This window comes from Rana temporaria, unplaced genomic scaffold (assembly GCF_905171775.1).
Source record: "Rana temporaria unplaced genomic scaffold, aRanTem1.1, whole genome shotgun sequence".
Lineage (NCBI taxonomy): Eukaryota > Metazoa > Chordata > Amphibia > Anura > Ranidae > Rana > Rana temporaria.
This window is the reverse complement of record NW_024404508.1, coordinates 85,079-97,500: the sequence shown is the minus strand read 5'-3', so window position 1 is coordinate 97,500 and position 12,422 is coordinate 85,079. Positions and strand designations below refer to the sequence as shown.

Genomic DNA, 12,422 nt, shown 5'->3' with positions numbered 1-12,422 from the left:
TGGACATAGGGGAATAGGGACAAGCTGGGTGAATGAATACATGGACATAGGGGAATATGGACAAGCTGGGTGAATGAATACATGGACATAGGGGAATAGGGACAAGGTAGGTGAATGAATACATGGACATAGGGGAATAAGGACAAGCTGGGTGAATGAATACATGGACATAGGGGAATAGGGACAAGTTGGGTGAATGAATACATGGACATAGGGGAATAGGGACAAGCTGGGTGAATGAATACATGGACATAGGGGAATAGGGACAAGCTGGGTGAATGAATACATGGACATAGGGGAATAAGGACAAGCTGGGTGAATGAATACATGGACATAGGGGAATAGGGACAAGTTGGGTGAATGAATACATGGACATAGGGGAATAGGGACAAGCTGGGTGAATGAATACATGGACATAGGGGAATAGGGACAAGCTGGGTGAATGAATACATGGACATAGGGGAATAAGGACAAGCTGGGTGAATGAATACATGGACATAGGGGAATAAGGACAAGCTGGGTGAATGAATACATGGACATAGGGGAATAGGGACAAGTTGGGTGAATGAATACATGGACATAGGGGAATAGGGACAAGCTGGGTGAGTACATGGGACACATATCGGGGGGGGGGGATGGGGGGACAGGAGACGTCTCCATACAGTACATGGGACACATATCGGGGGGGATGGGGGGGGGAGACGTCTCCATACAGTACATGGGACACATATCGGGGGGGATGGGGGGGGGAGACGTCTCCATACAGTACATGGGACACATCGGGGGGGATGGGGGGGACAGGAGACGTCTCCATACAGTACATGGGACACATATCGGGGATATGAAATGTTGGGGTAACAAACACTTTAGGAAAGTCCTTATTTTTTAGGTTTATTTGTCTTTTAGAAATGTTGATCTGTGTGAATAATTTCTCTTTTCAGCGCAATCCAAAATTTTCTTTAGTGATCAGAGCGGCAGACAAGGAGGGCCACGGATTTTCAATCAGTAGAACAGTTGTGATCGCCGTGGGCAAGGCTGACCTCCCGGTATGTATTACCCCGAGAATGAAGTATTACCCCGAGAATGAAGTATTACCCCGAGAATGAAGTATAACCCCGAGAATGAAGTATAACCCCGAGAATGAAGTATTACCCCGAGAATGAAGTATTACCCCGAGAATGAAGTATAACCCCGAGAATGAAGTATAACCCCGAGAATGAAGTATAACCCCCGAGAATGAAGTATAACCCCGAGAATGAAGTATTACCCCGAGAATGAAGTATTACCCCTGAGAATGAAGTATTACCCCGAGAATGAAGTATAACCCCGAGAATGAAGTATAACCCCGAGAATGAAGTATTACCCCGAGAATGAAGTATTACCCCGAGAATGATACCGGCTGCAGGATTTTTTTTTTTTTTTTTTTTTTTTTTTTTTTCATCTTGTATTGAATTGTATTGCCTTTATGCTGTAAAGTGCTGCGCAAACTGTCAGCGCTATATAAATCTTGTATAATAATAATAATAATAATAATAATAATAATAATAATAATATATAAATCCTGTATAATAATAATTTATAAATTCTGTATTATAATAATAATAATAATAATAATAGTAATAATAGAAATTCTTTATAATAATAATAATAATAATATATAAATCCTGTATAATAATAATTTATAAATTCTGTATTATAATAATAATAATAATAATAATAGTAATAATAGAAATTCTTTATAATAATAATAATAATAATATATAAATCCTCTATAATATATAAATTCTGTATATTAATATCATAATAATAACTTCCTGTTCTATTTGTAATTTCTCACATAGACAGGTAGTGGTGAGAAATTTCCCAAATGGAGACTCAGCCACCGATATAAAAGCAGACGGACCTTCCAAATTTTATCCATAATTTAAAAAACACCGTTTTATCGGGTTCTGGACTTAAAGCAGAACTCCAGCAATTTGCTTTATTGCAAAAAGGGGGAAAAAAAACTGCGCTAATCTGGAAATATAAATATAAAGTGAGCAGCTACATAAGCAATGTGACAAAAATTGAATAGAAATAGTGAAAAAATGTGTAGCGCTAGTAATAAACACTTATAAGAAAATACATAAGTGGAAACCATGGATCAATGTAATTAAATCACAGTAGCCTGTGAATGAGTGTCCATTAAAATAAACACAAACAAAAGTCCATCAGTAGGAGGTGTATGGCCACATCATCGTCATGGAAAGGACATTCTGCACGATAAAACAGGAGTAGATGGAATACTCTTACCGGATAGCGTGGATCTGCTTGTCAGCGACAGCAGATTGTAAACGCATGGAAGGACTTGTATCGCACAGGCCTAAATGTTCTCTCCAAGATAATGGAGAAAGTAGTGGTACAACAGCTGCAACAGCATCTAGATACCCACATTCTACTGGATCCATTACAATCAGGCTTCCGTCCCGGACACGGGACAGAAACGGCCTTACTCAAAATATGGGACGATGCTCTCGAGGCCGCAGACGAGGGAGAATCTTGTCTCCTGGTTCTGCTGGACCTAAGCGCAGCCTTTGACACGGTAGACCACAAACTGTTACTGACGCGACTAGCCAAGGTAGCAGAAGTCGCAGAAGGTGATTTACCATGGTTTTCTTCCTTTCTTGAAAACCGATCACAAACAGTTAAATTGGGTTCTTTCACGTCGGAAAAGCGCACGGTGTCATGTGGGGTCCCCCAAGGATCCCCCCTGTCACCGGTGCTTTTCAACATCTATCTTCGCCCTCTCTTTGATATTATCAGTAGCCAAGAACTACTCTATCACTCTAAAGGCTCATACACACAGTCAGACATCCAACAAAATTTCCCTTGGATTTTTTTCCTAATTGATTTGTCCGGTCACACCCATAGCATACACACAGTCAGACTTTTCTGCAAACTTTTCTAAAGCTTTCCTAACATCACATGTTTTTTTTGCTATTTTCTGCTCTTTACCGCCACCCTTTGGTTAACTTCTGCTATTGTTTGTTGCTTTTAACATTGGTTCTGAGCATGCGTATTTGCACTTTGTCCAAAAGTTGGTTGGATTGCTGTACACACAGTCAGACAAGGCACCATCGGACTTTTGTTGCCGAAAAGTTGGTCCGTTTGCAGACCCAACTTTTTGTTGGATGAAACCCGAAAAAGTTGGTCCGATGGAGCGTACACACGGTCAGACAAATTGGAAAACTTGCAGATTTTGAAGTTGTTTGGCAAAAAGTGTGACCATGTGTATGGGGCTTTATGCAGACGATACGCAACTGTATTTTCGCATCTGCAACAAAAAGGATCATCATCTCAGTTTAGAGAAATGTCTCTCTTTGATAGAAAACTGGATGACAAAGAGTTATCTTAAACTCAACAGTTCCAAAACAGAGCTTCTTATGTTTCACGCCAGCCGAAAGAGTCAACTGGCAACAACCTGGACACCATCTCCCATTCTGGGCCAAATCATCACCCCTAGCTCCAAAGTCAAAAGTCTCGGGGTCATCTTCGACACCTTCATGACAATGGACGCACAAATAGGGTCAGTAGTCAGCGGAGCGCACCATCTGTTGCGCCTACTACGCAGACTTATTCCATTTATCCCCAAAGAAGACGTAGCAGTCGTGGTGGGAACAATCGTGAATTCCAGACTGGACTATGCTAACGCCCTTTACCTCGGACTCCCAAAGTACCAAATCTCCCGTCTGCAAGTCGTACAGAATACGGCCGCCAGACTGGTGACTGGGAAAAGGACATGGGAATCAATCTCACCTTCACAGAGATCCCTTCCCTGAGATCCCTTTACTGAGATCCCTTCACTGAGATCTCTTCACCGAGATCCCTTCACCGAGATCCCTTCACTGAGATCCCGTCACTGAGATCCCTTCACTGAGATCCCTTCTCTGAGATCCCTTCACTGAGATCCCTTCACCGAGATCCCTTCACCGAGATCCCTTCACTGAGATCCCGTCACTGAGATCCCTTCACTGAGAGCCCTTCACTGAGAGCCCTTCACTGAGAGCCCTTCACTGAGATCCCTTCACCGAGATCCCTTCACTGAGAGCCCTTCACTGAGATCCCTTCACTGAGATCCCTTCACTGAGAGCCCTTCACTGAGATCCCTTCACTGAGATCCCTTCACTGAGAGCCCTTCACTGGCTGCCAGTAAAAGACAGAATTGTATTTAAAGCACTCTGCCTGACACATAAGTGCATCCATGGGAAGGCTCCGCAATATCTTTGCGACAAGATAGAACCTCACAATTGCAACCGCATTCTGCGATCCACCGACCAAAATCTGGTCAAGGTACCAAAAACCAAATACAAGTCCAAAGGAGAAAGAAGGTTTGCTTTCCAGGGTCCTAGACTATGGAACGCTTTACCAACCAGCATTCGGTTGGAGGAAAACCACCTGACTTTCAGAAGACGAATCAAAACTCTGCTCTTTTGATGTCATGAGACACGAACAACTAGCGCCCAGAAGCGATTCAGTTCGCATGCGCCGCGCTTTATAAGTTTTTCATTCATTCATTCATTCATAATATTCGCATTCTCTTGTAAAAAATTCTAAAATAAATGTTAAAAAAAAACCTTTCCTCTTTCTTAGCGGATCAATGATTGGTCAGGCATGGTCCGGGGTCACTGATTGGTCAGGCATGGTCCGGGGTCACTGATTGGTCAGGCATGGTCCGGGGTCACTGATTGGTCAGGCATGGTCCGGGGTCACTGATTGGTCAGGCATGGTCCGGGGTCACTGATTGGTCAGGCATGGTCCAGGGTCACTGATTGGTCAGGCATGGTCCGGGGTCACTGATTGGTCAGGCACGGTCCGGGGTCACTGATTGGTCAGGCATGATCCGGGGTCAATGATTGGTCAGGCATGGTCCGGGGTCACGGTGTTTAGAGATTGGTGAAAGTTAACCAGGACCCCTCAGTCACATGACCCGTAGAGTACTAAAGTCCAAATTCTGCCCCGGAGAGTTCTTGCTATGAGCGGATCCCGGCTGCAGCGTATTGAGCGGCACCTGCAGGGCGGACAGGTAACTGTTTATCGCTGTCAGATTGCTGTTTTTCCTCCGGGAATGGCTGTACACCCCTCCCCCCCCCCACCCGGCATGGACGCCCCGCTTCCCGGGAGATCAGCCAGGAAATCCTGATCACTGATCCCTGTATAGAGCTAAAGAAGGAGTACTGAAGGCCTAGGAAACCAAGATCTATAGGACTGCTCAGTACGGGGACGTATAGGACTGCTCAGTATGGGGATGTATAGGACTGCTCAGTACAGGGACATATAGGACCGCTTAGTACGGGGACGTATAGGACCACTCAGTATGGGGACGTATAGGACCGCTCAGTACGGGGACGTATAGGACCACTCAGTATGGGGACGTATAGGACCACTCAGTATGGGGACATATAGGACCGCTCAGTATGAAGACGTATAGGACCGCTTCGTATGGGGACGTATAGGACCACTCAGTATGGGGACGTATAGGACCGCTCAGTACGGGGACGTATAGGACCGCTCAGTATGGGGATGTATAGGACCGCTCAGTATGGGGACGTATAGGACTGCTTAGTACGGGGACGTATAGGACTGCTTAGTATGGGGACGTATAGGACCACTCCGTATGGGGACGTATAGGACTGCTCAGTATGGGGATGTATAGGACCACTCCGTATGGGGACGTATAGGACTGCTCAGTATGGGGATGTATAGGACCGCTCAGTATGGGGACGTATAGGACTGCTCAGTATGGGGACGTATAGGACTGCTCAGTATGGGGATGTATAGGACCGCTCAGTATGGGGACGTATAGGACCACTCAGTACGGGGACGTATAGGACAGCTGAGTATTAATTCTAATAGGGGGATTGCCATTTGGGGGTTGATAATCTGGATGCCTATATTACGAAGTTCTAGTTCTGGACATTCTACGACTTATAGAAGTCCGGAGCCTCATTTCATTTAAATTCTGACTCTAAAGCCTTCTACACGCGGGCCGGATGGAAGGGGACGCAGGCAGGACCACCATAGACAGCTTACAGCAAAGTTAGATGAAGGAATTGATGGCCTCCTAGGTGGGTCACAGAAGGATTTAGAACAATGGTGGTCCCCTTTCTTCATAGATATTATGAGCCGGGTTCCCTGAGATCAGAAAGTTCCTCCAAGTTATAAAGATGGAGGAAGGCCGGTATAGAAAGACGAGATTTTCCTTTCACGTGGTTTTCTCACCTACAGGAAATGTCGGGGGTCGCTCCGAGTTTGCTGACCACACATGTCCTGAACATCGCACAAGGGACCCCGGCTAAAGGCCTGACCATGACCTTGTCCAAGTTCAATGGCAGAGAAGCAAAATGGGAACAAGTCAGCAGAAGGTGAGTGTGATGGGCGGAAGGTGAGCGTGCTGGGGGGAGGGTGAGCGTGCTGGGGGGAGGGTGAGCGTGCTGGGGGGAGGGTGAACGTGCTGGGGGAGGGTGAGCGTGCAGGGGGAGGGTGAACGTGCTGGGGGAGGGTGAGCGTGCTGGGGAGAGGGGTGAGCGTGCAGGGGGGAGGGTCAGCGTGCTGGGGGAGTGTGATCGTGCTGAGTGGAAGGTGAGTGTGCTGGGGGAGGGTGAGCGTGCAGGGGGAGGGTGAGCGTGCAGGGGGGAGGGTGAGCGTGCTGAGCGGAGGGTGAGCGTGCTGGGGGAGGGGGAGCGTGCTGGGGGGAGGGTGAGCGTGCTGGGGGGAGGGTGAGCGTGCTGGGGGAGGATGATCGTGCTGGGGGGAGGGTGATCATGCTGGGGGAAGGGTGAGCGTGCTGGGGGGAGGGTGAGTGTGCTGGGGGGAGGGTGAGCGTGCTGGGGGAGGGTGAGCGTGTTGGGCGGAGGGTGAGCTTGCTGGGGGGAGGGTGGGCGTGGAGGGGGAAGGTGAGCGTGCTAGGGGGGGTGAGCGTGCTGAGCGGAGGGTACGCTTGCTGGGGGGAGGGTGAGCGTGCTGAGCGGAGGGTGAGCGTGCTGGAGGAGGGTGAGCATGCTGGGGGAGGGTGAGCGTGCTGGGTGGAGGGTAAGCTTGCTGGGGGAGGGTGAGCGTGCTGGGGGGAGGGTAAGCTTGCTGGGGGGGGGGGTGAGCGTGCTGGGGGGAGGGTGAGTGTGCTGGGGGGAGGGTGAGCGTGCTGGGGGAGGGTGAGCGTGCTGGGGGGAGGGTGAGCTTGCTGGGGGGAGGGTGGGCGTGGGGGGGGAAGGTGAGCGTGCTAGGGGGGGTGAGCGTGCTGAGCGGAGGGTACGCTTGCTGGGGGGAGGGTGAGCGTGCTGAGCGGAGGGTGAGCGTGCTGGAGGAGGGTGAGCATGCTGGGGGAGGGTGAGCGTGCTGGGTGGAGGGTAAGCTTGCTGGGGGAGGGTGAGCGTGCTGGGGGGAGGGTAAGCTTGCTGGGGGGAGGGTGAGCGTGCTGGGGGGAGGGTGAGCGTGCTGGAGGAGGGTGAACGTGCTGGGGGAGGGTGAGCGTGCAGGGGGGAGAGTGAGCGTGCTGGGGGAGGGTGAGCGTGCTGGGGGAGAGTGAGCGTGCTGGGGGAGGGTGAGCGTGCTGGGCGGAGGGTGAGCGTGCTGGGGGAGGGTGAGCGTGCTGGGCAGAGGGTAAGAGTGCTGGGCGGAGGGTGAGCGTGCTGGGCGGAGGGTGAGCTTGCTGGGGGAGGGTGAGCGTGCTGGGGGGGAGGGTGAGCATGCTGGGGGGAGGGTGAGCGTGCTGGGCGGAGGGTGAGCGTGCTGGGCAGAGGGTGAGCTTGCTGGGGGAGGGTGAGCGTGCTAGGGGGGGTGAGCGTGCTGAGCGGAGGGTACGCTTGCTGGGGGGAGGGTGAGCATGCTGGGGGGAGGGTGAGCGTGCTGGGGGGAGGGTGAGCGTGCTGGGGGAGGGTGAGCGTGCTGGGGGAGGGTGAGCGTGCTGGGGGGAGGGTGAGCGTGCTGGGGGAGGGTGAGCTTGCTGGGGAGGGTGAGCGTGCTGGGCGGAGGGTGAGCGTGCTGGGGGAGGGTGAGCATGCTGGGGGGAGGGTGAGCGTGCTGGGGGGAGGGTGAGCGTGCTGGGCGGAGGGTGAGCGTGCTGGGGGGAGGGTGAGCGTGCAGGGGGGGGGTGAGCGTGCTGGGGGGGGGTGAGCGTGATGGGGGGAGGGTGAGCGTGCTGCGGGGAGGGTAAGCTTGCTGGGGGGGGGGAGCGTGCTGGGCGGAGGGTGAGCGTGCTGGGGGGAGGGTGAGCGTGCTGGGGGGAGGGTGAGCGTGCAGGGGGAGGGTGAGCTTGCTGGGGAGGGTGAGCGTGCTGGGGGGAGGGTGAGCGTGCTGGGCGGAGGGTGAGCTTGCTGGGGAGGGTGAGCGTGCTGGGCGGAGGGTGAGCGTGCAGGGGGAGAGTGAGCGTGCTGGGGAGAGGGTGAGCGTGCAGGGGGAGAGTGAGCGTGCTGGGGGTAGGGGAGCGTGCTGGGCAGAGGGTGAGCTTGCTGGGGGAGGGTAAGCTTGCTGGGCGGAGGGTGAGCGTGCTGGGGGAGGGTGAGAGTGCAGGGGGGAGAGTGAGCGTGCTGGGGGAGGGTGAGCGTGCTGGGGGAGAGTGAGCGTGCTGGGGGAGGGTGAGCATGCTGGGCGGAGGGTGAGCGTGCTGGGGGAGGGTGAGCGTGCTGGGCAGAGGGTAAGAGTGCTGGGCGGAGGGTGAGCGTGCTGGGCGGAGGGTGAGCTTGCTGGGGGGAGGGTGAGCGTGCTGGGGGGGGAGGGTGAGCATGCTGGGGGGAGGGTGAGCGTGCTGGGCGGAGGGTGAGCGTGCTGGGCAGAGGGTGAGCTTGCTGGGGGAGGGTGAGCGTGCTAGGGGGGGTGAGCGTGCTGAGCGGAGGGTACGCTTGCTGGGGGGAGGGTGAGCATGCTGGGGGGAGGGTGAGCGTGCTGGGGGGAGGGTGAGTGTGCTGGGGGAGGGTGAGCGTGCTGGGGGAGGGTGAGCGTGCTGGGGGGAGGGTGAGCGTGCTGGGGGGAGGGTGAGCTTGCTGGGGAGGGTGAGCGTGCTGGGCGGAGGGTGAGCGTGCTGGGGGAGGGTGAGCATGCTGGGGGGAGGGTGAGCGTGCTGGGGGGAGGGTGAGCGTGCTGGGCGGAGGGTGAGCGTGCTGGGGGGAGGGTGAGCGTGCAGGGGGAGGGTGAGCGTGCAGGGGGAGGGTGAGCGTGCTGGGGGGAGGGTGAGCGTGCTGCGGGGAGGGTAAGCTTGCTGGGGAGGGTGAGCGTGCTAGGCGGAGGGTGAGCGTGCTGGGGGGAGGGTGAGCGTGCTGGGGGGAGGGTGAGCGTGCAGGGGGAGGGTGAGCTTGCTGGGGAGGGTGAGCGTGCTGGGGGGAGGGTGAGCGTGCTGGGCGGAGGGTGAGCTTGCTGGGGAGGGTGAGCGTGCTGGGCGGAGGGTGAGCGTGCAGGGGGAGAGTGAGCGTGCTGGGGAGAGGGTGAGCGTGCAGGGGGAGAGTGAGCGTGCTGGGGGTAGGGGGAGCGTGCTGGGCAGAGGGTGAGCTTGCTGGGGGAGGGTAAGCTTGCTGGGCGGAGGGTGAGCGTGCTGGGGGAGGGTGAGAGTGCAGGGGGAGGGTGAGGCTCAGGTATGTTCAGTAATACGATGAATCAGAATTCCGCTTTCTCTGATGTGACCTCACACGTGTTCCGCAGTGTCACTGACCAGGACGGCCGCTGTCCAGGACTTCTGCTGGGAGAACCTCTTACAGCCGGGACCTTCCAGCTGCGATTCCATACCGGAGAATATTGGAAGCAGTTAAATCTGGAGGCCTTCCACCCCTATGTAGAGGTATCTGATGTTACTTCCCCCATATCCCTGTATACTGGGCTCACTAAGATGTACGTCCCGGAGGTTTCTTAACTATCTATACTTCATGCTGACACCACCGAGTGTGGAAGGGAGTTCCACATCCTCAACTGATCTCCTCCATCCCCCATAACTGATCTCCTCCATCCCCCATAACTGATCTCCTCCGTCCCCCCCATAATTGACCTCCTCCATCCCCCGTAACTAACCTCCTCCATCCCCCGTAACCGAGCTCCTCCATCCCCCATAACTGAGCTCCTCCATCCCCCATAACTGATCTCCTCCGTCCCCCATAACTGATCTCCTCCATCCCCCATAACTGAGCTCCTCCATCCCCCATAACTGATCTCCTCCATCCCCCCCATAACTGAGCTCCTCCATCCCCCCCATAACTGACCTCCTCCATCCCCCATAACTGATCTCCTCCATCCCCCGTAACTGATCTCCTCCATCCCCCATAACTGAGCTCCTCCATGCCCCATAACTGATCTCCTCCATCCCCCGTAACTGACCTCCTCCCTCCCCCATAACTGATCTCCTCCATCCCCCATAACTGACCTCCTCCATCCCCCATAACTGATCTCCTCCATCCCCCATAACTGACCTCCTCCATCCCCCATAACTGATCTCCTCCATCCCCCATAACTGACCTCCTCCATCCCCCATAACTGATCTCCTCCATCCCCCATAACTGACCTCCTCCATCCCCCACATAACTGACCTCCTCCATCCCCCATAACTGAGCTCCTCCATCCCCCCCATAACTGACCTCCTCCGTCCCCCGTAACTGACCTCCTCCGTCCCCCATAACTGATCTCCTCCGTCCCCCATAACTGAGCTCCTCCATCCTCCATAACTGATCTCCTCCATCCCCCCATAACTGAGCTCCTCCATTCCCCATAACTGATCTCCTCCATCCCCCATAACTGATCTCCTCCATCCCCCATAACTGATCTCCTCCATCCCCCATAACTGATCTCCTCCATCCCCCATAACTGATCTCCTCCATCCCCCATAACTGAGCTCCTCCATCCCCCATAACTGAGCTCCTCCATCCCCCATAACTGACCTCCTCCATCCCCCATAACTGATCTCCTCCATCCCCCATAACTGATCTCCTCCATCCCCCATAACTGATCTCCTCCATCCCCCATAACTGAGCTCCTCCACATCCCCCATAACTGATCTCCTCCATCCCCCATAACTGAGCTCCTCCATCCCCCATAACTGAGCTCCTCCATCCCCCATAACTGAGCTCCTCCATCCCCCATAACTGAGCTCCTCCATCCCCCATAACTGATCTCCTCCATCCCCCATAACTGATCTCCTCCATCCCCCATAACTGAGCTCCTCCATCCCCCATAACTGATCTCCTCCATCCCCCATAACTGAGCTCCTCCGTCCCCCATAACTAAGCTCCTCCATCCCCCATAACTGATCTCCTCCGTCCCCCATAACTAAGCTCCTCCATCCCCCATAACTGATCTCCTCCATCCCCCATAACTGATCTCCTCCATCCCCCATAACTGAGCTCCTCCGTCCCCCATAACTAAGCTCCTCCATCCCCCATAACTGATCTCCTCCTTATTATTTTTATTTGGTTTACAACCACTTTCAGTACCTATTGAATTATAATGGAAATTCTTCTTCTTTTTGTCCTTCAGGTGGTTTTCATCATTAATGACCCAAAAGTGAAATATCACGTCCCTCTCCTGATCACCCCACATTCCTATTCCACCTACAGAGGGAGCTAGAGAGCTGAAGGTGACCGCCGCACCGCCGCGCATTTCTGACATTTCACCAAAGAAGCGCAGAGATTTTCCTTCAAATAAATAAATATGAAATGAAATCTTCTTCTTCTTCTTCTTCTTCTTCTTCTTCTTCTTCTTTTCTTGTTGATATGAAGACAGAAGGGAAACAAAGTTGCTTTATTTTTTTATAGTAAATCTTTCATGAGAAAAAATAAAACCTGCTGTCCGGTATAAAGTGAGAAGCCCCGCCCCCCTCTCCCTCCACCAATGAGAATTGGAGATTTACTTCAAAATCTGAATTGTGCCGCAACCCCCAATATTCCGGATCAGCAGGAAAGATCGTCCTCTGAGAACCGATCAGCAGGAAAGATCGTCCTCTGAGAACCGATCAGCAGGAAAGATCGTCCTCCGGTAACCCGATCAGCAGGAAAGACTGTCCTCCGGTAACCGATCAGCAGGAAAGACTGTCCTCCGGTAACCGATCAGCAGGAAAGACTGTCCTCCGAGAACGATCAGCAGGAAAGATCGTCCTCCGAGAACCGATCAGCAGGAAAGATCGTCCTCCGAGAACCGATCAGCAGGAAAGATCGTCCTCTGAGAACCGATCAGCAGGAAAGACTGTCATCCGGTAACCGATCAGCAGGAAAGACTGTCCTCCGGTAACTGATCAGCAGGAAAGACTCTCCTCCGGTAACCGATCAGCAGGAAAGACTGTCCTCCGGTAACCGATCAGCAGCAAAGATCGTCCTCCGGTAACCGATCAGCAGGAAAGACTGTCCTCCGAGAACCGATCAGCAGGAAAGATCGTCCTCCGAGAACCGATCAGCAGGAAAGACTGTCCTCCGGTAACC

At 53.3% G+C, this 12,422-nt stretch overlaps 1 protein-coding gene across 1 annotated transcript in view; it reads left to right on the top strand.

Moving 5' to 3' along the window:
- The window catches only part of LOC120922024 (blastomere cadherin-like), a 31,527-nt gene extending 19,854 nt beyond the window's left edge, over positions 1-11,673 (top strand). The window contains exons 8-11 of the mRNA XM_040334560.1: positions 942-1,046; positions 6,265-6,401; positions 9,667-9,802; positions 11,485-11,673. Coding sequence (XP_040190494.1) covers positions 942-1,046; positions 6,265-6,401; positions 9,667-9,802; positions 11,485-11,574 — 468 coding nt within the window. The 3' untranslated portion in view covers positions 11,575-11,673. The remainder of the gene's footprint in view (positions 1-941; positions 1,047-6,264; positions 6,402-9,666; positions 9,803-11,484) is intronic.
- The last annotated feature ends 749 nt before the right edge of the window (positions 11,674-12,422 follow it).